We start from the raw sequence: 27,265 nt of genomic DNA, 5'->3' as shown, positions 1-27,265 counted from the left end.
CAGTTTCAAATACACAAATGAAGAACCTAAATTGCAACACCACGAGCAAACAGCCAGTTTCCAAAAAGGTTTTGCTGAAGATATGAACACTCTTTTCAATACAATGCAAGAACTGGGCAATCCTTTCATGGAAGACATCAAAAGCATGGTGACCTTGGACACTCGTCAAGTGATGAACCAAAACAGTGTTGACTCGCTCAGGTCAATCCAAAATACTGGCCAACAACAGTATGATCAGTATGTCGAAGAACGGCTGGTTCAGTGTACCAAACCCATCAATCACACCATTCCAAAGAACAAACTGCTCTTGTTTAACACTTCATCTTCATCAAAGCCATCTAGACAGGTCCATGAAATAACATCATTAAAGAACAACTGTGAAATTTTTGGCAGAATGTACATCGCATGCCAGTCAAGAAATGGTGACTTGGACGAATTTTTCAGTCACGAAAATCAAGCAGCTCCTCCTTCACTGTCGGATCGTGGTATGCTGAGACTGACGAAAAAGTCTGACCTTCTAACATGCCTTGAAAACCCGGTCCCTTCTTCATCAGAAGCCCCTGCCGTCACAGCCAAAATTCTGGATGGAGCAGCAATAGTGCAGATGTTGCCACCGAGACCAGGATGCAAAACGTTCAGAGACTACACAGAGAAAGTCTTCAAAGCCTACATCCTCCAGCAGCTAGACTCTTGTGAACGTGTGGATGTCATCTGGGATCACTATCTGCCTGACAGTCTGAAAAATGGAACCAGGGAGAAAAGAGGAAAGGGTGACCATATCAGCCTAAAAGAATCAACACCACTGCCAACCAACTGGAGCAGTTTTTTGAGAGTTGGTGCCAACAAAGAAGCACTTTTCAGCATGTTGGCAGAAAGTATCACGGTTGGCATCAAGACAAACAAACTGCTGGTCAGCACTCTGGCTACAAATGTTCTGACTTCCAAGGAAACCAGCACAGACAACCTGGCTCCATGTGATCATGAGGAAGCGGATACCCGCATACTTCTGCACCTCCAAGATTGCGCATTGAAAGGACACTCTGCCGTCATGATCCGGACAGTGGATACAGATGTTGTTGTCCTTGCAGTTGCTACGGTCAGCAGAATACCAGCCAAGGAGGTGTGGATAGCGTTTGGGACTGGAGCACATTTCCGCTACATTTCAGGCCATGGTATTGCTGACAATCTTGGGAAAGAAGTATCAGAGTGCCTACCACTTTTTCACTCCTTCACAGGGTGTGATACATCCTCTTCATTTGCAGGTGTCGGAAAGAAAACGGCGTGGGATGTTTGGAAAATGTTTCCAAAGGTGACCCCAGCATTCAAACATCTGGCAGCAGGCCCGTCTGAAATCAGCAAAGAAGACATGGAGATTCTGGAACACTTTGTGGTCTTGCTGTATGACAAATCTTGTCCTAGTTCAAGTGTCAACACAGCAAGAAAGAAATTGTTTGCCAAAGGTCGTCCTCTTGAACGGATACCCCCAACTCGAGCAGCTCTGGAGCAGCACACCAAGCGGGCAGTACTTCAAGGTGGACACTGCTGGGGCAGAACACTGTGCGCTGTTCAGGGTCTCCCAAGTCCTTCTAACTGGGGCTGGAGGGGCAGTCCAGGTGGACAGTGGACTCCTCTCTGGTCAGATTTGCCAGAAGCAGCTGATATCTGCAAAGAACTTGTGAGGTGTGGCTGCAAGAAGATTTGCCGGAATCCCTGTAACTGTTGCCGCGCCAGCCTTCCATGCACAGAATTGTGTGCATGTGCTGGCACCTGCCACAGAGATGACATCTGAATCCCTTGAATGGACAACTGCTTGCAGTAGGTGGGATTACTAACCAGGTAGGACCTTGTGCTAACCTTTTTTGTGATTTAACCAATCCCAAGCATGTTCGCTGTCAATCTGTCTATTACTCATGATTTTGGAGGGTATTTTTGAGATGATACACTAAAATATTGGCGTAGTATATATATATATATATATATATATATATGTATATAATTAGAACATATTATAGCAAGATTGCATGAATGATGTTATTACATATTTTGAAGCAGGTCAAAATCATTTAGCATTTTGAATTTGGCTTCCAGATTAGAAGTTCTATAGAACTTAGTATATTTTGAGGAGTATACATATAAGCATGAAAACAGCGTGTGATCACGTGTGTCATCCTTTTAATTGAAAGAGAACATAAAAAACTGCATGTGTACCAAATTTGGTGAAATCGTACCAAACTGAACGATGGTTCCTACATCGGACTAGACTATTGCTGCTATCATGAAGGTGATAAACAATGCATGTTTCCCTACAATATAAGTTTACCAACATTTGAGGCACTTGCTTAAGTACACTTAGAATTTTCTTTTTCATCTTCATTTATTGTGAACATTTCTTCATTTTCTGTTTGCATGATATAAACACGAAATGGTTAGACTCACATAACAGGGGGATCCATTCAATATGGAGGTGAGGGGTGTGGGGAGGGTGGGTTGGATGGATGATTGGGGAGCATGTGAGAGAAGTGGATCATGGAGTCAGGGGATGGTAAGTGAAACCATACTTTTCTGTAGAAAATTCATGTTGATGATGATGATGATGACGATAATGTGTATGTCTCTGTGTGTGTGTGTGTAGGGGGGGGGGGTGCCTCTGTGTGTGTGTGTGTGTGTGTGTGTGTGTGTGTGTGTGTGTGTGTGTGTGTGTGTGTGTGTGCACCTGTGTGTATGTCTTCTGCTTATCTGTTTCAGTTTGTTTGTTTGACTGTATATGTGTTTGTCTAATGAAAATGTTAAAAAAGATGTTTGTGATTTTTAAAAAAAGTATCCGAAGGAAGGTAGTGTGGTCAGAGAAAGTGAAAAGAAGAATAAATGCCTGAAAGTTAATTATGTACAATGATATCTCACACACACACACACACACATACACACACACACAAACACACACATACACACACACACACACAAACACACACACACACACAAACACACACACACACACACACACTCACACACACACACACACACCATATTCCATAAACACTCTCTTCTTTTTCTTTCAAACATCACCAAAAGAAAGTAAAAGTAACAAACGACCACCACACCACACACAGGACACCATGCTGACTGACCTCCTCCAGACTGGTGTCAGAAATGCCATAGTTGGAGATGCCCAAGGCCCTGTGGACCTTCTCCAGCTCCCCCAGCATGGCAGTCAGCTGACCTGACCTGGCAGCACTGTCTGGTAGCTGGAAGCACACCTCCATGCTGTTGTCCTCCACCATCTGAGCGGTTGGCACATACTTCTCAACAAATGCTCTCAGTCGGAACAAAGAGAACCCTGGCAACAAAACACCATTTTAAGCTTCCAACATACATGGATTCAAAAGCACACCAACGTAGACAACAATCGCATGCCTTCGCAGAGAATCATCAATATAATCAATATTAACCCCTAGGTTGCCTATATGACGAGATAACTCATCATCGAAATATTCTGACTTTTCCCTGGTTTGCATTCAGTTCACTGACAAAAATCCTGGCAGTTTAAGCTTGGGGAATCTTTCTAGATTCTATTCACAGCTAGAAACATCATCTACATCATGAGGCAGTCCTTTATTTGAACGTTTTGGATGGGTTACTGGCCGCAGTGTTTGCCTGACTCCTCTCCTCGCTCACTCAACAAAATGTCGGACTGACGGCGTGCTCAAGACATGCAATCATGGCAAACTAAATCAACCAAGATTGCTTTCTTTAAATGATGCTCAGAAAGAATTGAAGACTAAATTTGAAGGAGAAGACAGTGGTGAACATCTATTGGACGATTTGATAGAAAATAAAGGGAGCAATCAAGAGAGTGGCCAAGATACGACTATCAGTGAGTGATGCCGGCTGTGCAAACCTTAGCAGACGACAGAAAGTGACTGAATTATTAGCAGGACACAGCGTGGGCGATTTTCTTGGCACTCAGCCAACGCAGTCTGCTGAGAACTGGATAAAGTGACTATGTGAGAGGGGTGAAGAGGAGGGGGGTGGAGACTGAGGGGGTGTGGCCTCACATCCATATTATCACTTGTTGACTGGCTAAGAGCGGACCCGGCAAGACGGTTCGTCTTTTCACTGTCAGCCACACAAAATTTGGCCAAGCAGAGCAATCGACAGGCCTAGTTTAAATTAGTTTGACATGGTACAGTATATGACACCAAAATTATCCCTTGGAGAAGTCACAATGCATTGTGTATTTGTCCCTTTTTAAAAATTTTTAATGTGGTTGTTCTAGTATGATTTTGTGTGTGCAGATATCCATTTGTCCAGAAAATATATTTTAGTGCAAATTACCTGACTAATGTTTGTAATGAACAAGTTGAAAAAGTGACAAAAAAAAAAACACTGATTCCAAAACAACAGCATGTCACTGAAAATATATAAATGGGAAAACATCATGTGTTTTGTATTCTTTCAGAAAATATATACTTTTATGGGTCTTTCTCCAATAACAAAGAGCACAGCATTTTTTTAAAATTTATACCCGTTTTTTGTGGAAAAAAACCCTGGCAAATAGATTTCACTTAAATCTTATTTTCCTGGCAGTGAAAGGGTTAAGAAACACTAATATATTCATACACACATGCACATTCCGCTTGACATATCCCTCTCCTTAACAACTAAACTGATGGGCACACACACACACAGACACACACACACACACACACATACCCATACACCTACCTAGTCAAACAGACTGATACAAAACATACCATGCATACCATACAGAGGCTAACACATAAATATTCACTGGCACTACATAAACATTCACTGGCACTGAATTAACCCAATTACCAACACACACAGATGCGTGCACACCTCATAATCTACTCAGCTTTCTTTACAACACAAACATACACACTTGCACATAAACACACACAACACCACATAAACCCACAAACTACGCGCACACACACACACACACACACACACACACACACTCACCAGGAATCATACAGTCTGCCGTTGAAGACGGTGTATGGAGCTCCTCAGAGTTGTCATTGCTGCAGTCCTCATATCCCTCGTCTTCAAGAGATGGCTGTTTATACATCAATCAATGTGTATGCGTTCATCACTACTGGGACAATGCCTCAATATACACAGAACACAGCAAGACAGGAAAACAGAAGGCAACCAGTAAAAATATATAAGAAAACCTGAGATAGCACACATACTTCTTAGAGAATGTGCGTGTTGGAAAAATGGTGAAAACAGAAACAGAATACAGAGGTAGAGAGCAAGAGGCAAACAAGAGAGATCCACAGCAAACAAAATAATGAGGCTTAAAGCTCAGACTCATATGTACTAATGCAAACACACACACACTGACATCCCATCCCTTTTCCCCAGACATCACAGCACTGCCATGACCACCATCCATGCCACATCCACATACAGCTTGAACCCTCACCACAGAGCTGTCAGCAGTGATGCCAGCACAGGCAGCAGCCACAGTCCCATCCTGTGTACTGACTGCTGTCTCCTCCCTCCTCCTCCTCCTGTCTCTCTCCCCCAGGTTCACCTCCTGAATAGAGACCCACTGCTCTTCGCTGCGCTCCAGAGTGAGGTAATAGCCACTGCCAAAGCGGTTCTTCAGGAAGAGGCTGGTGCCGATAGCGCAGAGCTTCCCATGGGATATGATGGCAATGCGGTCCCCCAGTACGTCCGCTTCATCCATGTGGTGAGTGGACAAAATCACTGTTCGTCCTGGGGGATGTATGAACAATAACAGAAAATGCCATTGTTACTATTCATACAAATAAATATATACAGAGAAAGAGACTGATAATGTATGTCTACACATCTGTCAACCACCCTCCATTACTCACACACATACCAACACCATTTATGCACACTCAAACACCTGCTCTCTCACATTCACATACCTTTCCTCAGCTTCAGTAGTAGTTCCCAAATAGATCTGCGGGCATATGGGTCAACTCCAGCAGTGGGTTCATCCAGGATGACTGTGCGTGATCCACCAACAAAAGCAATGGCCACTGACAGTTTTCTCTTCATTCCACCTGGTTTCCAACACACAGCTGCTTCAGTCATCACAGTATTTTTTATCGGAAAGGCAGAATCTCATAAACATTCCAATACCTTTCACCAAGATCGCCAATTTTCATTTTGTATCTTGATATTCACCAAAAACACATGTTACAATGAAATTCAGCTCTTGCTTTTTTAATGTGCATGGCTTTCAGGTGACAATATCAGCAAATCAAATTTCTGGATGGCTGCTGAGATGTTTTAGGTTTTGTGTGTGACCTTGCCTTTAGTGCTACTTTGCATATCAAAGTTCCTGGTAAATAAAAACTTTAGTCCAATTCTACAGTGATGATGTTCATCCTTCAGATTCGAAGATGACCATGGCTTCAAGAGTCAGATGGAAGATCAGTGGCTGTGGGTCTGGAGGTGACTGATGAGGCCAATCCAGGCACTGAAGGCTCGCCCACATGTGGGACACAAGAGAGTGGGTGCTGTTGTGGCAGTGAATGCTGCTCAGGCCTTGCACACAGCATGCTTTTATTGCACCTCAGTGATGCACCTGGCTTCAGCTGCACAGGCTCCTGTGGTGATTTTGCTGCACCAAAGTGGATGGTCCAGAGCAAGCGTCTCCCATGCGTTAATGTCAATGCCCAGGTCTTTGACAGACGCTTTGAATCAGTCTTTGTAGCATTTCTTCTGCCCTCCAACTGAGTCCTTGCCCTGACACAGTTCACTGTACAGCAGCTGCTTCGGCAGTCGGCTGGGCATTCTGACAATATATGTCCAACCCACCTGGCTGTTTGGCATGTCTGCTGTAGACAGTCCAAGTCTCACTACTGTAAAGGAGGGTCGTAAGGACCACTGCACAGCATACCTTAAGCTTGGTGGTAGAGCTGAGTCCTCTCCACTCCCAGACATTCTCAATGAGTCTCCCAAAGCAGCGCTGGCTTTGACGATCCTGCTGTTGTCCACTGCAACAGAGAGCGTAATGCCTAGTTCGGTGAAGTTGTCAACTGCCTGTAGGTTCCGCTCCTTGCTGTGATGTGCGGCTCCTGGTATGACTTTGCTGGGGCAGGCTGGTAGATAACCTCAGTTTCTTTGGTGCTGATGGTAAGACTGAAGTTGTCACAGGCTCGTGAGAAGCAGTTCATTTCACACTGCATCTTCAGCTCTGTGCTGGTGTTGAGTGCAGTCATCAGCAAACAAAAAGTCTCTGATGACATTCTCTTTCACCTTTGTAACAGCCTGCAGGTGCCTGAGGTTGAACAACTGCCATCAGTTCTGTACCTGAAGCACTTTTGTTATGGCTGTCTGCATAGCCCTGGATTTCATCACCTTCTTGCTGAACCAGCTGTCCTGGATCTCGCGAAGTTTCTTCTGCACCTTTCTTTTTGTGTTAGCAAGGGCATTTTCTTTGGTTTGTGACATGGGGTCATTCTGATGCGCTCTGAACAGTTGGTTTTTCTGTTATCAATGCCTCTATTTCTTCATCATTCTCATCAAACCAGTCTTGGTTCTCTGGGTTGCTGGTCTGAGATGTTCGAGAGCAGTAGTGTAGACAGCGTCTTTGAGAGTTATCCACTGTTCCTCAACACTGGTCCCATCTTCATGTGGTGTGTCTGGCAGTCTGTCTTCAATGTTGTCAGCAAGTTCTTCTGCAACTTTGCCAATTTTCAGCTTGGACACATTCAGCCTCTTTGCAGTCTTCTGACCTTGGGGTTTTCTCATGGGCAGAATGCGAAGCCTGAACTGGGACACAATGAGGCGGTGGTCAGTCCAGCAGTCAGCACCACACATGGCTCACGTCAGTCTGACATCCAGCCTGTCCCTCTTCCTGGTGAAGACATAGTCTATAAGATGCCAGTGCCTCGAGTGAGGGTGCATCCATGATGTCATCTTATGGGTGGGTAGGTGAAACAGGGTGTTGATGATGATGGGAAGGGTGTTGGTGATGACAAGGTCATGTGTGGCACATGTCTTAAGGAACAGAAGAAAGTTGCTCCTACACTTGCCAGTGCCATCTTCCAATGATCCCTTCCCAGGTTTGGTAGTCTATCCCTACTCTGGCACTGAAGTCCCTGAGAACAATGAGCTTCTCTGACTGTGGGACTGCTGAAATGAGAGAATCGAGCTCTTCATAGAACTTGTCTTTAATGTCATCTGGGTTGGTCATGGTGGGAGCGTAGGTACTAATCAGCGTTTCACTCTTCTTGATTGAGAGTGGGAGCTGAAGTGTCATCAGTTGGTCGTTGATACCCTCTGGAAGCCTGGTGAGTTTACAGGCGAGGTGAGATTTGATGGCAAGTCCCACGCTTGCTTCTGGTTGTTCAGCACTGCTGTGATCATCCAGAAGAATGTGTATCCACCAACACGTTCAGTAAGCTGGCCCTTGTCTGCTTGGCGAGTTTCGCTGAGAGCTGCTATGTCCACATTGTAGCGAGCTAGCTCTTTGGCAACCAGTGCGGTTGGTTCAGTTTAAACAAAACTTTATTTGGTAAACATGCTATACATGTACACATAGACAGTGGAGCAACAACAAGCTAACAGCTTATATCGTGCTCAGGAATGTGATTATTTCTTTGGTTTTATTTGACGGCTGGTGAACGCTACAAAATGTAATCATGTTGAAATTCATGTTTTCCAACTGCATATACATGACAGTCATTGCAGTCATTGTTTCCTTTTTTGAGCAGCCGTGGAGATTAATATACTAAAAGAATTTACAATAAACAGAAACATCATCATTTTCAAGATTTACTGTACACAACAGAAAGCAGTAAAAGGTCAGAAAAACAAGAAACCAATGAATGAGACAAAGCAGAGAGAAAAAAAGAAAGAAAAAAGATACATATTGAAAGGGAATAGCACCGCACATAATCATACTTAAACTAGACCGACTAGACAGGAAGTATGGAAAAATTACAAGTTCAGTATAGAAGATATGGTGAGTTACACCTACACACCACAAAGAGTGCATACTTAAAATTGACTGGATTCACTGATGAATTTGTATACAGTTTCAAATATCAGCATGTTTATGTGAAGATGAAAATTGAAATTACCACTCAGGAGAGTATGTATCCGAATATATTCTACGGGTAGACTTAAAACAGTATTTCTATGAGCCACACTAAAACATGGACACAATTGCAAATAGTGCTCAGCTGTTTCTCTACCATTGCCAAAATCACAGAATGGATCATCCACTAAGTGGCATGAAACATATCATTTTTTAGATCTGAAGACGGAATCGACAATGAATTATTTGTTCCTTTCGCTCACCAAAATAATAATACATAGGTACAATGGGATAATCAGCAGACAAGTAGTACTGAAATGCACTTAGAGAGTTGCAATTCTTGACATCATCAGGAAGAGAATTCCACAGGGTTGTTGCAGAAGGAAAGAAAGATATCCGATATATTTCAGTATTACATTTTGGTACTGTACGCTCCAGAGGTCTACATCTATGGTATGGGTTCCTTTCTGCAACAAGATCAGGTAGAAGGTCTAACAAATAGTCTAGACACATGCCACTGATCATTTTATAACATTATATAAGTTTGTGCCTGTCTCTTCTTTCTTTTCGTGTACAAAAGCCAGACTCATTATATAAGTTTTGGTGGCTGGTTCTTCGAACAGCTGCAACAATGATTCTTATTGCTTCCAAATGCAGATCTTCCAGAGAATTTGATAGTGTGGCAGAGCAATTATCCCAAATGAAATCAGCATAACCAAAATGAAGTAATATATATGATTCATACATTATTTTAAGGGATTTTCTTCTACGTTTATACTTACAACTTTTTTGGACAAGAAAGTAACATGGTAACTACGTTAATTATACTTTGAATATGTGCATCCCATTTGCAGTTGTTCTGGAGTATGATACCAAGATGCTTGTGTTTGTCTGTGCTCAGTAAATGTGAAGAACAAATTTTAGCCGTAAAACAGGTTTATTGTCTTGTACAAAGTTTAATCATTCTGTTTTCTCATTGTTGAACTTAACTTTCCAGAGTTTGGCCTAACTGCTTATTTTATCCAAATCAGAATTAAATATTTCTACTTGAGTGTGTGGGTTATTCATTGCTAGGGACATAGTTGTTTCATCTGCAAAGAGTTTTACTTTTCATTTGAAATTGTCAACAATGTCGTTAATGTAAATAAGAAATAAAAGCGGACCCAAAACTGAGCCTTGAGGGACATCTGAACAAATTTTCTTATGTTCCAACTTGTCACCTTTATTTACAACAGCTTGATAACGATTTTGATAAGTAATCTGTAGACCATTTTAGTAGTTTCTCTCTAATACCATTCACTTTCAATTTATAAATAAGTCCTTTGTGCCACACACGATCAAATGCTTTCGATATATCAAAATATACTGCTTGTGTTGTAACTTTACAATCAAATGAAAGACACAGTTGATCACGGTGGAATCATCAGGGAAAAACCCAGACTGTGAGGGGGAAATAATGTCATCAATTACCAGGAAACTAAAAAAATGTTTATGAATACACCTTTCAAAAACTTTGCCCTGGTAAAGAAATTGGGTGATAATTGTTACAAGGATCAGATCCTTTGTCATGTAAAGGGTTCTTCTCTCTGGTCTGTCTGCCATGATGTTATTCAACAGAGTTCTCAAATTCCATGTGCCAAGGTTGAGCACCATCACTTTCTTCTTTGTTGTTAGTCGACCGCCATGAGGGATCTCCACCAGCCGCGGTATGCTGGCCAGGGAGAAGTGAAGCAGGCTGTGTTTGACGCACCAGTTCCAGCCCTTTCCTCCATGGAGGTGAACAAAGCGATCCTAAAGAGGGCTGCTCACCCAGGAGGCTGCTGAACTCCACTGCTGCTTCGGTCCAGTAGAGAGCGACCCTATGCACTGGACTGCCTGTGTGCAGGTTTGTGACAACAGCTTTCAGTGTATTCACATCTGCTGCTTCGCCACTCCCCTATTGCCACAGGACTTGAGGTGTTGCACAGTGAAATTTGAAGTCATGACTTGCATTTGATTTGGATTAAAGTGAGGGAGAGTGGCACAAGTCATCAGCCTCACTCTCTCATCCCAGCCTATCTGGACCCAGAGGCAAGATATAGTTGAGAAGGCTGGAGATAGGTCAGGATGCAGTGTTCTGCATGTGTCTCACTTTGCCCTTTAAGCACTCCCTGGCACATTGCTGAGAATCACCTTTCTGCCTGTTGAACCAATGATGATTTCTTCAGTACATTCCACCAAACCCAGGCTTCACACTCTAGACAAGCCCTAGATGTTGTGGGTCCACAGCAGTTCTCGCAGCATGCTCACAAGCCTCCCTACCCATTGTTTAGGCACCTTTATCCATTGCAGCTACTAGAAGATGTCTCCTCTTCCACCTGCTCAACCACTGGGATGACCTTTTCGTATTTGACCTATACATGGAGGCTGGTTCATGAGCACCAGGGCGTATCCACATACTGGTGGGCCATGCATGCCGCACGTTATGAATGGGGGGCCAGCAACCACCTACCTTAAGCCATGTTTAATGATGTGGCAAATCTGGCAGAGACTATCCCTCTCCAGATCAGATTTTCATGTTGGGTTTACTCCCCACATGTGGCAGGGGTTATCTGGTTACCAGTTGCAGAGAAGAACCTCTGACTTAAAGAACCTCACACATGACAATCTTAGTGTACTGTAACGAGCCATGCTGCGGCAAGTCTCTAAAATAAATACCCCGTCTCATACTTTTTTCTCCTCTCTAAATCCAGGAATGAAGGGAACATATATATCATAGGAATCTGGAAACAAGGGGAAGTAATGGTTCCAAGAAAAAGAAGAACAAAGAAGTTAATGAAACTGACCTGAAAGATTTTGAGACAGTTCTTTGTGCTTGTGTAGCAGCCCGACATCTTTGATCATCTAAGGGGAAGTAATGGTTCATAGAAAAATAGGAACAATAGAGTTAATGAAACTGACCTGAAAGATTTCGAGACATTTCTCTGCGCTTGTGTGGCAGCCCAACATCCTTGATCATCTGAGTCATCTCCCTTTTCACATCTGCCTCAGGCATTCCTTTCAGACGTGCATAGAACCAGATGTGCTCCTCCACAGTTAAACTGGCAAAAAAACACAATACTGAAATACTTATGATGGGTGTATTTATTCCAGTATGTGTGTGCACACAACATATAATTGTCCATGCCCATGTTTGCACACTTATGCAGAACAAATGCGAATCATTGTCATTATAAACAAATTTAAATTGTCTACCCTAAGTTCTCCAAAGACTTGCCCAAACATTTATCTTTCAGTGACATGGATCACAAAAATCATAACACAGTAAAAATCAGGAACAAGCAACAGAACAGAAAAAGAAGTTGTTACACACATATGCATGTGTGTGCTCATGTTTGTATGTGCATCTCTGTGTGTGTGCGCACATATACATATATTTGAGTTAGAAATATGAGCAGTACCCTTCTTCTTTTCACTCCCATGCTTAAACAAGTGTCTTCACTCAGCTCCGGTGGAACACTTGTTCAAAAATTAGACATGCTGACCCAAGGAAATAAAACATCTGAGGTCACTAAGAAAGCAAGACTTGAAGGACCACACAATCTGAACACTTTTTTTTCACTGAGGATTAGGATAATGGCTTCGATGCTATCAAGATCCACATTTGTTCAAAACTATGCAAAAGGACTGTTATTTAATCTTTCTCTATATCATATCCTTTCATATCATGGCAAGGTCCCAGATATACACTTACAGCTCAAAAAGAACATTATGCTGTGGGCACATTCCAAGAGATTGCCTGATCTCATCAATGGAGGTCTGAATGTCTCTGCCATTGATGTATGCTGTGCCACTGGTTGGTGGAAACAGACCAGTCAGGATGGACCTGCACACATAACGAGGATTTTCCGCACATAAAATGGGAGTAACATGACAAATATACAAATCAGTGTGTGTGTGTGTGTGTGTGTGTGTGTGTGAGTGAATGTGTGTGCAAATGTGTGTGTGTGTGTGTGTGTGTGTGTGTGCAAATGTGTGTGTGTGTGTGTGTGCACGTGCATTTGCATGCATGTGTGAGCATGGTGGTATGTGTACAATGTACATGTGTACAAGGGTTAACGTTTGTTGTTTATTTGCTTATAGTCCAGCCGACCACACAGGGCCATATCAGGACTGCCAAACCATACAAATGCTCAACCATGTCAACACATAACTGTCACATCTACACACACACACACACACAAACACACAAACAACACACACACACACACAAACACACACACAAAAACCTACGAAGAGAAACCCACAAAACACAGTTCATGACACATTATCCTAACAATTTTGCTCCTTTGGGCAAATAAGACCAGGCCGTGCAAAACAGCACACACAGTTCATCATCGACTGCAGAAAAGAAAGAACAGTGTCAAGTTTTGCTTATTAGAAGGGGAACGGACTGGGAAGGCAGAAAAAGGAGACAACAGTGAAGGAAGAAAAAAGGCAAAAATAAAGACAGCAACACAAAAGAGGAAATTTCTAGCACAGATTTTCCAGAAAGCGGGGATGCTATTTATACTGAAAGACCCCTGGCATCCCACTGGGGAAAGGGTTAAAGTGTGTGTGCATACTTGTGTAAGCATGTGTGCTGTTTGTTTGTGTGTGAGTTTGTGTGTAAACACAACTATATCCACTATGTGTAAACAAAGTGAGTCTATGTTTTAACCCGGTGTTCGGTTGTCTGTGTGTGTGTGTGTGTGTGTGTCTGTGGTAAACTTTAACATTGCCATTTTCTCTGCAAATACTTTGTCAGTTGACACCAAATTTGGCATAAAAATAGGAAACATTCAGTTCTTTCCAGTCATCTTGTTTAAAACAATATTGCACCTCTGGGATGGGCACAAAAAAATATAAAAGAAGCCAAATAATATGCAAACTGAATTTACTGTTATATATATTTTTTTTAATTCTCTAAACTTGGCACTTTGATCTGATATTCTGACACAACAACAAGAGCAGTCATTTTTATCATTTTTTGTTCGAAAAGCAACTTCTTTTGTTAAGCATGGAAGTTATATTTATTTTGCAAACGTTTTGGTGCAGATAGTAAAAAAGGGAAATTAATCTGTAATTAATGCTAGGGGCCTCAATTTGCTTTAAACTGATCTTTCTCATCTTAAACATTACATTTTGAAATTATACTCAATACATAAAAAGCTTGTGTGTTTTACTGTCAGTGTACAGGGCTTTCACTATGTTCATTTGCCCAAGTGGTCTTTTTCGGAAAATATTAAAATCAATACGACGAGTAGACTTTATAGATCTGTTGGCTGAGCCCTGAAGGTCATGGGCAAAAATCAATTGCATACACATATTTATACATATTCAAAGCGCGTGCTCATATTCTTCGCGAACGCGAATGACACAATTTTGTTTCAAGTTGTTGACCTGCCCGTTCAATCCTATATTCAATCGATAATACATGATAACATATGATGGAAAGTTGGAGAAGGAGACTGTTAAATACTTATTCAAAGAAAGATTTGTGAACGCCTCATCACTTACTGGATTATGCCCCAAACTGCCATAAAAATATCCACAGAATCAGTCGGAATTCACAGTTAAAAATGATATGTTATTAGTTCAATAAAATACTCAATTTTCATATCAAGTTTAAAACTATAAAACTAGAATGAACATTAGGACTTTTTCTTTTTTTCTTTTTTCTTTTTCTTTTAACCCGAAGCTTTATAATAACAAATACAGAACCCATTTTAACGATTAGATTTTTTTTTTTTTTAAGTGTATCACAAGTGAGTCTTGAAGGCCTTACCTCTCTTGTATTAAGTTGGTCCACATGCATTATGTGCACATGTGTCACTTCAGTATTCAACTGCATTCTCACCACAAATCACTTCAGTATTCAAATGCATTCTTACCACAAGTGGAAGAAGGAGCAGAATGATTAACTCACTCAGGACAGTTTTCTCCCTTGCATTTCCCTACAGACGACCCATTTGTTAGGGTTTGGAAAAAAATCACAAAAATACAAAACATAAAATAACTGAATGAAACTCACTGTACTTGACCCACTGACCCCTTTCCTCACGACCTGTGTTCACCCACCCCCCTCCCTCTTCACTGCCCTCAGAACCTGAGTCACTGTCAGTACCTTCTTGCTGGTAGCTTTCTTCACTGCAGATACTTAATTCAACGTCTTCTACAGTTTGCCACTTGTATCACCTGTGACACCATTTTCAATGCGTATGCAGATTAGCTTGTCATGTGGGTGCCAAGGTCAATGGCTTGCCGGTGAGTGTATTGTTATGGAATCTCACGAAGAAACTTTCCATTCGACCCTTGACATGTCTGCAATGCCCGGTGTAGCTGCGATTGTGATGCAGTCGAAAATGCTATAGTGCTCCGTCGTCTGGAACCGCATCTTACGTCAGGAACGCTACAGTGTTCCATCGTCCAGAGTGATTTAAGACACTCAGCTGCCAATACAGACAGTCAATGAGGGTGTGGGTTCGAATCCTGCTCTTGCCCTTTCTTCCAGGTTTGACTGGAAAATCAAACTGAGCATCTAGTCTTTCAGATGAGACAATAAACCAAGGTCCCGTGTCAAAAATAACAATACATGATTATAAAATAAGACAAACATAAATGATACAAATGTAACCATACAGATATCTACACAACATAACATTCTTCCCAACCCTAGCATGCAAACATACACATCCACACTCAAAACACTCACACATTCACACTAAAAACACTCACTTACACACCATAAACACACAAAAAAATCAAAATAAAACTTCCAAACACCACACAGGTGCCTACAAAGTAGTGGTCTTGCCAGCCCCATTATGGCCAAGGAAGGAGGTGATCTGATCCTCATAGAAGTTGATGGTCAGTCCATCCACAGCCAGCTTCTTGCCCATGCTGTACACCTTACGCAGATTGCGCACTGCCACGCCAACTCTGTACCCACTGGGTTCCCCCTCCATGTTCTCACTGTCGGCTGCACAATATTGGAAAAAGAAGACAAAATAAAGAATAAAATCACAAAGTGAGATAAGTAGTGCAACAAGCAAGATGTTGCATGAGTGAAGTGGTATCATGGAAGGGTGTGTAGACATGTGGTGAAGAGTTCTTTATGGTGCAGTTTTGATCAGCAGCGTGATGCAGTGCTGTGTGAGGCACTGGAATGCTGTATTGTGTGGTATAGCATGATATGGAGCGGTGCAGTGAGGTTAGGGGCAGTGGGATGTAGTGAGGTGTGGTGCAGTTATATGTTGCATGATGTATCATACAAACTTTAGTGGGTATCAGTGTGTCTACATGTCCTAAAGAATGGTTTCACTCAATAAACCATTGTGATGATGATGATAGATAATGAAGATGATGTTGGTAACAATAACACTACTATTAGTAGTAGTACTGATGATCAATATCAGTATTAGTATTCATAAATGAGAAAAACAATAGGAAAGCAACACACACTCATCAAATGAAGGCGGGAGGGGGGTGGGGGGATAAGAAAAAGGGGCAAGGGAGGTAAAGACAAAAAGAAAAAGAAATTCAAAAAAGACAAGGCAACACAAGTACTCACTGTATATATTGCCAGGAGAGCTTTCTGCAACACCTCTGTTGTAACTGTGACCACACCAGTAGGAATTTTGGATTGGAAAGTACCACTTTCTAGGGATACCATACTGACCTGCAACATACCATGCACACACACACACACACACACACACACACACATTATTTGCATCTGTCCGTGTGTTGTTTTTCCCATAGAAATCTTTGTGTGTTGTTTGCAATGGCTGATTTTTGTGCTATGCTTTCCCTACCACCACTCCCTATATTTCTTTAATCATTTTTCTTTTCTCTTTTTTTCTGAGGGCGGGATGTAAAAAAAAAAAAAAAAGCAGTACAGGCTTATTCTTTTACCCTCAATAAAGGTGTTTTTCTTTTATTACACACACACACACTGAGACACACACACACACACACACACACACACACACACACACACCTTATTCCTCTCTACCATAGACAGTTCAGCCTCCTTTTCTTTCTTTCATTTTTTTAAGCTTATTCATCATCATAAAAACACAAATTTAAACCATTCCCAAACCAACAACCAATCAACACACACACATACAACCCCACCCCCCCACACACCCCTCACCCCCTACAAAACCCTTGAGCTATAATGACAGGACCTGGAAAGACAGCCTCGATGTACCAGGTGAAGGTGAGGTAGATGAAGGTGTCAACCACCATCATGAAGATACACCATTGCAGGTTGAAGGTGTCAATGGCCACAGGGCTCTCCCCCACGTTGCTCCACTGTGACCCAAGAGCCTGCTCCTCATAGCGTGCGATGTAGGCACAGCCAAACCCAAAGGCTATGTTGGACGACAGGCACTGTGGTGCACACATGCATTATGACAAGTTTAAAAGACTCCTTTACTTGCTAGTTTGGAGTATTAAGGCCAGACACGGTAGTGAAATTTTGACCAAAATCATGATTTTTGTGATTTTTGTTTTTTCGCATAATTTGTTTCTTCAACATCTAATCTTTATAGTCAGTTTCATATTTTGTACTAAATCGGTCGCAAAAGGTGTTATATTTGCAAATGAAAGTTGCTTCCTGATGTTGATTTTGTCTGAATTTTTCAAACATCGTCCAAAAGTGTTGATTTTACACCTTAGCAACGTATACTTTCATTTCCCGAAGCCTATCATATCGCATATCAACAGAAACAGCGTCATCTTGTGAATGCACAGACCCGGTTCTGTTAGTTGTTGAAACGGACTATAAAACACTGCGAGCGATTTTACACACACACTGTATCGCGCGAACTTTCCCGAGTTTTCCCAAATAAGGGCATAGAGTACTATGACTGTGCAGTTTCATTGATGAGACTGACACCAGTGGAAATTTCAGCCAATCAGATTTCATTCCGCTGGGTTTCAACCAGCCTTCGGGCACGCTCGGCTCCCTTCGTCGAGAAGCCAAAATGGCCGTCCAATAACAACAATGCTGACATGAAAGTGTTTTTTCTCGTCAATTGTTGATTATTTTGCCAGCTAAGACATCTCCTGGATTCATCATGCCTCGGCATAAGCAAGGAAAGAGATGATTGCACTTGATAGCTGCTGCAAAAGCAAAATGGGCCAAATGTGATGCGGCAGCGACTGAAAGCGTGGCTTCGAAGAAACGGCAAAGCTTGCCATGTGCTGCGATGGCTGTGGTTATGAAAAGTGCGAATTCTCATCCCCACGAACTGGATTCAATGACAAAAAGAAACAGGTTTTGAAGTAAACAACAGGATGACCATGCTGAGCCATGAACTGGGAGACAGCTACACTGCTCTTCAAACCTTCAGCACTGTCATGGGAATACCAGGCATGCATTTGAAAACTTTCCAGGCCCATGACAAGAAAGTAACAGGTATGTTTGTGAGGTTTTTTTGATGGTTAAAAAAAATCTTTATCTTTAACTGTGCAGTACAAATACACACAAGTGTGCACACATCCCTGCACTGATAACCACTAGTGAAACATTACACTGTCAACCACTGAATCAGTCACTCAGGCAAAGTTTTGCTTGTTCAGTCTTGACTATGATCCATGTGTGTGTGTGTGTGTGTGTGTGTGTTCATGAATGGTTGAATGCATGTATATCAGTTATGTGTGTAAATTATGCACAGTGTGTGTGTGTGTGTGTGTGTGTGTGTGTGTGTGTGTGTGTGTGTGTGTGTCATTGCAATATTATATATTTATGTATGTGTATATGTGTATGTGTGTGTGATATTTAGACTCATCACCTGAGGAAGGAAAGTAAACTATGTAAATGATATAGTTGTGAGCACAGCACAAATATCTCGCAAACATTATGCATTTTTCAGCTGCTGAAATTGAATCAGGGTCAACACTCTTAGAACGCACGGCAGCTACAATCCGGCAGGCGTATGCAGAGACCGATGAAGACCTGCAGGAGGCACTGGATAAAGGTGAAAATCCAGTCATCAATATCAGTGTTTCATATGATGGAACATGGCAAAAGAGAGGATTCACATCACTGTATGGTGTTGGCATCTGCATCGACATCCTGACCGGTCTTATCATTGACTACTGTGTGCTTTCCAAGTATTGTCATGCATGTAAGCTAGCAGAATCAAAAAATCTTCCTGATGCTGAGCTTGCTGCTTGGAAGGAAGCACATGCCCCAGGCATGGAAAGCGAGGCTGCAAAAATCATGCGGAAGGAGTACGCCACCCTACGACGTCTCAACAACCGAGAGGAGGAGGCCAGGGATCCAGATGCCTACCAAGCAGGAGGACACTAGCTTGTAAATACCCCCTTCCACTGTGCTCTCCAAAACTGCTCTCATATCAGGAGTATGGGAAAGCCAGACCACTGGAATGTGTCTGCCAATCTGTGTAAACCATTTCACGTTCTTTGTGAATTTGTCATCATGTGAGCTGTGAACTGGATTATTATTGGCCACAAAACACTTCAATTTCAACTTCTTCTCTTACCTGGTGGTTGCTGTGCTGTGGATTAACATGCTGGGTGAGTAAGTTGTACTCTTTTATCACTTGTGCTGAACAACACTCAACCAGTAAAGTTTCTGTTCTTCTTTCTCCGTTTTCTGGGTTTTCTGTTTTTCGCACTCTATGCACATTTCAAATGGCTAAAACTTCCACAAAAATAAACACAGAGCCTTAAAATTTGGCATGGTGCTTCTTTAAAGTATGGTGCTTAACAGTACGCATTGCTTTTTTGAAACAAAATGTATAGTTATGTTTTATTTGAATTTTATTTAGAACAATCGGTGCAATATAACTGCGTTGACCAAAAAAAATTCTCAAAAATATAAATTTGTCATTACATCAAAAAGCTATCCGTACTTTTATAGATATTAACATTCCTAAACTAGATCAAAAAACAGATTTTGGCTAAGTGCAATTGAAAAAAAGCCTTAGGCTTTAAAAAAATTTTGTTTGGCAGCCATCTTGGACTGTTTCCATGGCAACTGGAGGTCCAAACACCAAAAAAAGAATAGTTTTGAACTTCCCAGTAAATATACTTTCAAAGTGTAATACATTTTAAATTAAGGCAACAAACACCTCTGATATGAACTTTACTGTAGTGTCTGGCCTTAACCCGCTGCTTGCCTTGGGAAGTGAGATTTGTGTCCCTTTTGTGACAGTGTTATGCTCACAGGACATTACTCTCACATCCACGTTTCCTCAGCAATTCACAGTTGATCATTAGAAGGGAAACAACCTACTTTGTTTCTCCAATCTTCTAGAATATTTGAAGATTGTTTACATCCCTTGGACTTGTATTGTCTCTACTGTATGACTCATTGGTAGTGGGAAATTGCAGTCACTTGTAGACACAGTTGGTCAAAATGGTGTTGTCCAGCAAAGATCAGTCTCAGCTCATTTTCTGAAGGTTTTACAGCCTGAAAAGTGGCTCAGCAAATACTGAAAGACACAGACAGTGGGGATGAAAACCTGTGTAGTTAGGGTGGTGTTTCAGATACAGATTTGGCAAATGATGACAACAGTCACAACCCACTTCATGACACACAGTGAAAGTAACAATGATATAAGTTTTGTGCCAAGATTGGGCAGTCTATGCCTGTGTAGCATGCCATTAGTAAAGTAACACACTGAACACACGCAGCTTGAAAGGGTGAAGAGAGTGGTGGTCAGGTAGGCTGGCCACCAGCCAGTGCTGGGAGGGAGGATGCTGTCTGTTGGCTGGGTGCCAGAACACAGCTGGGTGGCTGCTATTTCAGTCTCTGTTGTGATACTGTGCCACAGGCACCCATCGAAAACAAATTTGACTGGAAATCCTGGAATTATTTGTGATGCACATAATTTTTAACCACTTGATCTCATGGAAATCTTCTTTGACTTGGATTTAAAGCAAGAATAAAAACAGTTATACAAATAAATTATAATAACTTTATCACCTACTTAACGTACAACGTATGAGCAATCATCATGCAAAATTTCATGGAAATATGTTTGTATTTGAAGAAAGAAATGGATGTTTTGGGGGGTTTTTGCACTTTGGTGGAAACCCTGGGGGGGTTTTCCTCAGTATACAGGAATGACAAAATTGCTCAAATGTTTGGCAGGCAAAGGGTTAATGACTTATGTTGATGAACAAACATTTAGTCCCTACTCAGGTCATGACCCTGTATACATTTAAGAGACTCATTTACTTGCTAGTTTTGAATATTAATTAGTAAAGTTGATGAGAAAAAATATGTTTATACAGTGCCTACATAAGTTATGGTCCTGAATACATTTTCAAACAACAGCATTCATGACTTGTTATTTTCACTAGCATTGGACACATGAATATAATGATAAAAACAGTATATAAAAGTAAGTTAAATCCTGGAAGTCAGGCATAAAATCACAACATTTTTTTTTTTACACGAAATTTCATTGTGTTATCATCCAAGGAACATTCTACTATCAATCCCACCCTCTACCCTCTGCCCAGAAGCAGCAGAAGCATGACACACACTCACCGTGAACAGTTTGAGGGAGGTGGAAGTGTACTCTTCAAAAACCACCAGCTGTGTGTAGGGCAAGTACAGCACAAAGTAGATGAACCCCCCACACACTGCTGCCATGTTGGCCCGGCTGAAGAACACGCTGATGAGGAAGCACTGGGCAATGGTCGCCATGGTGAATGTGAGCATGAAGATGAAGATCACTGTCGGGTCAGAGTGCTCTAACACTTTACCAGCCTGTAGAGGACACAAAATCAAAGCACAATAATACACTTCTTCAAATTATGTTGTTCACAGCCACAACACCATAGATATATCAACAAAGACAAGCATGACAGCTGAATGGTTAGTGCGTTCTAGGTGGTTTCAATCCTCGTTTAGTAGGTACATGGATCAGATTTATTCTGACCTCTTTGGTCACCCTTTGTGTCCATAATATTAATCTCAAAACAACTTGATATTGATCAAAATCGGGTTTCCAGTCTTAAGCATGTGGCAACAAAACTTCGACAAAGCACACTTCAACAAAGCTGTTTATAACTGTCACACACACACACACACACACACACACACACACACACACACACACACATATGAGGGGAAGGAAGAGGAAAGGGAGTAGGAGAAGAAGAGGTGAGAGAACACAGAGAGACAGATCGAAACAGAGATAATATGTAGATTTATCAATTTGTTTACAAAGATGTAAAAATAGGACACTTACACAAACATGAATATGACATTTATGTTATGTGAGAGACAGTGTGTGTGTGTGTGTGTGTATGTGTGTGTGAATAGAATAGAACAGAATAGAATATATTATTGCCATAATGATAAAACCTCAACTCTCAACAGTTTTAGAATTTTTCACTCTTTTTTAGTACTAACTGTGCAGCAATTTTAAAATGCTAAGAAAAAGCAATGTGCATTTATGGACCAAACTTCATGTGTAATATTCAATGTAATCAGAATAAAATAAACTTTCAAGTTATGATATCTTTTTAAATACATGTGGAACATAGTGTTGATTACCTTCGACCTCAGTTGCTAAAAATAGAAATTTTGAGCATTTTCAGTATATTTTGCACATTCTCACTGAACAAAAAAAATCCAAGATATTGAGTTCAGGTTCAAAATTTAACTTTTATTGAGAAAGCAATCATTTTTCTTTCATCTGAAACAAAATTCATTGTACTGTGTCAAAAACTACATGTTCAGTGCTATGAATAAAAACATAACTATATTTCCTGGTTGACTACTACAAATCACAGTACTGTCAATTGGGGGGGGGGGGGGGGAGTATCTGTCATATCTGTGGTGATATTATTTATGAAAAATATTGAATACAGTTGGGCTGAGTGTATTTCCCTGATGTACCCTCTTTTCAATAATAAATTATCTGCTGAAACAATCTTGTAATTTTGTGTGGGTTTTAGCGTTTGTATACATATATTTTATAGTATTAAAACATTTACCTTTTATTCCTATTCGGTGTGGCTTCAGCAGCATTGCATCATGCCAAACACTGCCCAATACTTTTTGAAAATCTACAAAACAGCCATACAGTCGACTGTTTTTTTAATTTCTATGTCTCATCTATTACCTTTTTCAAAACAAGAATTTGATTAGTGTTTTTTTGGGGGGCGGGTTCAAAATCTGGCTTGTTCTTTGATTAAAATGTGGTTTTTATACAACCGGAAGACTGCTTTTGATCATTTCATTTATTATTGCATACATTTTTGCTTTTTTGACTAAGATATGCTTTCCATATTTTTTCTTCAGAAATTTACGTATTGATACTTAATGTATGATCATTTACTTCCATGTCTTTTCTGATTAAATTTTCTGAATGAGAAATCCATTTTGAAGCATTTAATTGATGTTTACATTTGTTTTTTTCTCCCACTGTCTGCAAATTTTTAATCATTTTCCATGCTGCCTTTAGATCTTTATTAAGCACCTCATTTAATTCTTTCACTGAGAGATTTTTAAGTGAATGTTTCTTTTGTTTTACCAGTCTGTTGTACTGTTGTTTACCGTGCATTCAGCAAAATATTTTTGGCGTAAAGACTAATTGTATGGCTGCCTATTTAACTCATTCAAAATTGATTTAATGTCTCTCCTGCGTTCATGACAGTCTCAGTCAAACCATTTTTTATTTCTTCTGCATTTTTCCTTATGAAATCTAGATTCTGTTTTCAAACTAACATTCACTGATGACTTCATTATTTGTGTGAATTCATTAACAATTTCATTCACTTCTGTGCCATTAATGATAGGTTGACTGCTCAGTTTGTTATCTATATCATGAATTTGTTCCTGTATCTAAGGTAAACCTAAAGCTTTAGTAAATGATACCGATGAGTATTGATCCCTAATGTATTTGTCATCAAGTCATTTTGTTTTCATGCATTTTAAAGTAAACTTTGATTGTATGATTTTTCTACTATGATTTGTTTTTGTCTCCATAGTGCATTCATAAATGATTTTAATTCTAGTTGACACTGCTCAAAAAACCTTGTAAGAGGATGAACTTTCATGTGTGTGTGTGTGAGAGAGAGAGAGAGAAAGAGAGAGCATGCATGTGTGTTGAATCCTTCTTGAAGGACTGCTTGAATGCATGTGTATAAGGAAACACAAACACTTCATACTATCAGAACACCCATCCCACCACACCATCCACACTGTAACTGACTGACTGACCTTCAGAACGACACAGAAGAGGAAGACAGTGAGGATCATCATAACGAAGGCGTTGATGAACCAAGCCAGCCAGTGGACCCCATTGCCCAGCCCCATGATCTTCATCACTTCTTTCAGCCGCGTCTCCTTCTCATGCACAATGCCTTTGATGATCATGGCCACTGAGTAGATCCACGAGATCACCATGAACAGAGGCAGACTGCGCGAGATGGCAAACACAAACCTGCATACACAACACACAAGCATGGATCACTCTTTTTGTAAAGAACACACTGGCATGCACTGGTTTTGCAAAGAACATACTGGCACATTCTTGAAACCAGCTTCAAAATCAAGTCTCTAAATTATCACATGTGTACAGGTTTGTAATTCATCATGTAGGTCACCTTAACAAACATGAATTTGCTTACCTATATATGAGAAAATTTGGTCAACTGGTGAAAATTCATTCAGGAATTCATTCCTGTACTTTGCTGCCCCTTCGGGTTCTTTTTTAATTTTCTTTGGTTCACATCTCTTGTTGCAAAGTTCTAGCAGCTCGTCAGTGACCCATGGCTTCTTCATGGGACTGTTTGCTGAGGATGTCAGTGGCAGCCACTTCTATCAATGCTGTGCTAAAGGCAGACAACATGGTGTTCATGTCCACCTCTTCTGCACGGAGGATGAGTCGTGGTGCAAACTTTCCTCCTATGGTTGCCTTAAAAGCTTCTACTACCCCAGGGTCTTTCAGCTTGTCAAGGTCAAATTTGAGTCTCATGAATTTTGACTTACACATCTTCTGGAAATGTAAGCAAAAGGACATCATGACCAAGTCATAGTCACTGCCAACATCTGCTCCTGGGAAAGTTCTAGTCTGTGCGATGTCCACACTCGATCTGAAATGTTTCTGGACTAAAAAGTAGTCTATCTGATTGTGATGTTCATCACTAGGACTGTGCCAGGTCATTCTGCATGATGCTTTGTGAGAGCTGGAAGTGTATACACATGCAGAAGATCAAATACAGACTTTAAGATCCCATAATCCATGTCAGTATTCAGTGAGCTATGGGAACCTAAATAAACCCAGCATTAACACCCCTGAAAATGGAGTATGCATATCTAAAGCACAGCATATAAACCCGATTGTAGAGATAAGTGAATGTAGAAGTAACAACCCACAAACACAGAAGCAGAAAAAGAAGACTTTAATTCAGTAAGCACTGATAATAGTGACAGCATCACGATGTGGACCAGTACTCTTACTTGTCGTAGATCCAACAAGGGTATGGAAACTGCTGCACCACTACACCCTCTTCCTGAGTGATGTTGGCATGGAGTCGAATTATAGCATGGTCCACCATGTCCTGAATGTAGGCAAAGCCATAAGTCGTGTACTTTGTGTCAATCACTGCTCGGCCACGGGGGCGAGGACGCCAGTATCTGTTTATCAACAGAAGGAAAAGAGAATATAGCACTGAAATTTGACTTTGAAATTAGGGAGATGTCTGGATAGTCAAGCAGAACACTTCTATTGCTGTGTGTGTGTGGTTCGTCCGTCGGGATTGACGAGGACCATCTAGTCATCCTGGGGGTGGGTGGGTTGGGCTCTGTGGGTGCACAGATGACTGGTCAGGCCAATCCGCACCCGGAAGGTTCTGACGCAGTGTGGACAGGGGATGGTGGCAGCTGTCGGGGACTTGCTGGCACTGCTTTTCCTGGCCTGTCTGTGTTGCTCTGCTGCAGCAATTCTGTTGGCCTCACAGGATTTGGCGCCTTGTGGACAGCTGAACGCCACTTTGGTCTGTCCATTGCATTCAGCTCCCATGTGTCATGGCTGATGTTGAAGGCCTTCAGAGAGGTTTTCAGAGTGTCTTTGAAGCGCTTCTTTTGGCCTCCATGGGAGTGCTTGCCATGTTGGAGTCCGTCGTACAGCAGTTTCTTGGGAAGCTGGTGGTCTGGCATGCAAAGTACATGGCCTGCCCAGAGCAGCTGGGCCTGCATCAAGATGGTGTAGATGCTGGGCAAGTTTGCACGAGTGAGCACCTCTGTGTCAGGAATCTTCTCTTGCCACTTTATGCCGAGAAGTTTTCTGAGGCTGGTGGTGTGGAAGTGGTTCAGCTTTTTGGCGTGGCGTTTGTAGACCGTCCATGATTCACATCCATAGAGCAGTGTGGTGAGAACTATGGCCTTGTATACTTTGAGCTTCGTCTCCAGGGTGATGCCTCTCCTGTTCCAAACGTTCTTATGGAGTCTGCTGAAGGCAGCGCTGGCTTTGGCGAGTCTGGCATTCACCTCGTCGTCAATGACTGTGCAAGAGAGTGTACTGCCCAGGTATGTGAACTTGTCTACCGCGTTCAGTCGTTGCCCGTTGATGAGGATGTTTGGTTCAACGTAAGGCTTTCCTGGAGCTGGCTGGTGCATCACCTCAGTCTTCTTTGTGCTGATTGTGAAGCCAAAGTTGTCACAGGCAGCAGAGAACTTGTCGACGCTGTGTTGTATGTCAGCTTCAGAGGCAGCGTTGACAGCGCAGTCATCAGCAAACAGGAAGTCGTTGACGGTGTCTGTCCTCACCTTGGTTTTTGCTTGAAGCCTCCTGAGGTTGAAGAGTGAGCCATCTCTGCGGTACCTGATGCCAATGCCTACATCAGCGTCTCTGAAGGCATCTGTCAGCATGGCTGAAAACATGAGACTGAACAGGGTGGGGGCAAGAACACACCCTTGCTTGACTCCGTTGGAGACAGGGAATGTTTCTGAAGTCTCTCCGTTGTCTTGGACTCGGGCCAACATCCCATCGTGTATGATGGTGATGAACTTTCTGGGACATCCGTACTTCGCCATGATTCTCCAAAGGCCATCTCTGCTAACAGTATCGAAGGCCTTGGTCAGATCGACATAGGTGGAGTAAAGGTTGGCGTTCTGTTCCTGACACTTCTCCTGGAGCTGCCTGGCAGCAAACACCATGTCGATAGTCCCGCATTCTTTCCGGAAGCCACACTGGC

The 27,265-nt window shown here is 41.7% G+C and overlaps 1 protein-coding gene across 4 annotated transcripts in view; it reads right to left on the bottom strand.

The window, feature by feature from the left end:
* The window catches only part of LOC143295389 (phospholipid-transporting ATPase ABCA1-like), a 177,073-nt gene that overhangs the window by 98,964 nt on the left and 50,844 nt on the right, over positions 1-27,265 (bottom strand). For all 4 annotated transcript variants that reach the window (XR_013057013.1, XM_076607059.1, XM_076607061.1 and 1 more), the window contains exons 16-27: positions 25,530-25,706; positions 24,288-24,510; positions 21,603-21,824; positions 17,260-17,464; positions 16,641-16,748; positions 15,869-16,049; positions 12,783-12,914; positions 11,990-12,129; positions 5,925-6,062; positions 5,450-5,745; positions 4,984-5,077; positions 3,126-3,334 (exon numbers count right to left, since the gene is read on the bottom strand). Coding sequence is in view for 3 of the 4 variants with exons in the window: in XM_076607059.1 (XP_076463174.1) it covers positions 3,126-3,334; positions 4,984-5,077; positions 5,450-5,745; positions 5,925-6,062; positions 11,990-12,129; positions 12,783-12,914; positions 15,869-16,049; positions 16,641-16,748; positions 17,260-17,464; positions 21,603-21,824; positions 24,288-24,510; positions 25,530-25,706 (2,125 nt within the window). In the remaining variant the exon portion in view is untranslated. The remainder of the gene's footprint in view (positions 1-3,125; positions 3,335-4,983; positions 5,078-5,449; positions 5,746-5,924; positions 6,063-11,989; positions 12,130-12,782; positions 12,915-15,868; positions 16,050-16,640; positions 16,749-17,259; positions 17,465-21,602; positions 21,825-24,287; positions 24,511-25,529; positions 25,707-27,265) is intronic.

This window comes from Babylonia areolata, chromosome 20 (assembly GCF_041734735.1).
Source record: "Babylonia areolata isolate BAREFJ2019XMU chromosome 20, ASM4173473v1, whole genome shotgun sequence".
Taxonomy (NCBI): domain Eukaryota; kingdom Metazoa; phylum Mollusca; class Gastropoda; order Neogastropoda; family Buccinidae; genus Babylonia; species Babylonia areolata.
The sequence above is the reverse complement of the archived record's forward strand: the minus strand, read 5'-3'. Positions and strand labels throughout refer to the sequence as shown.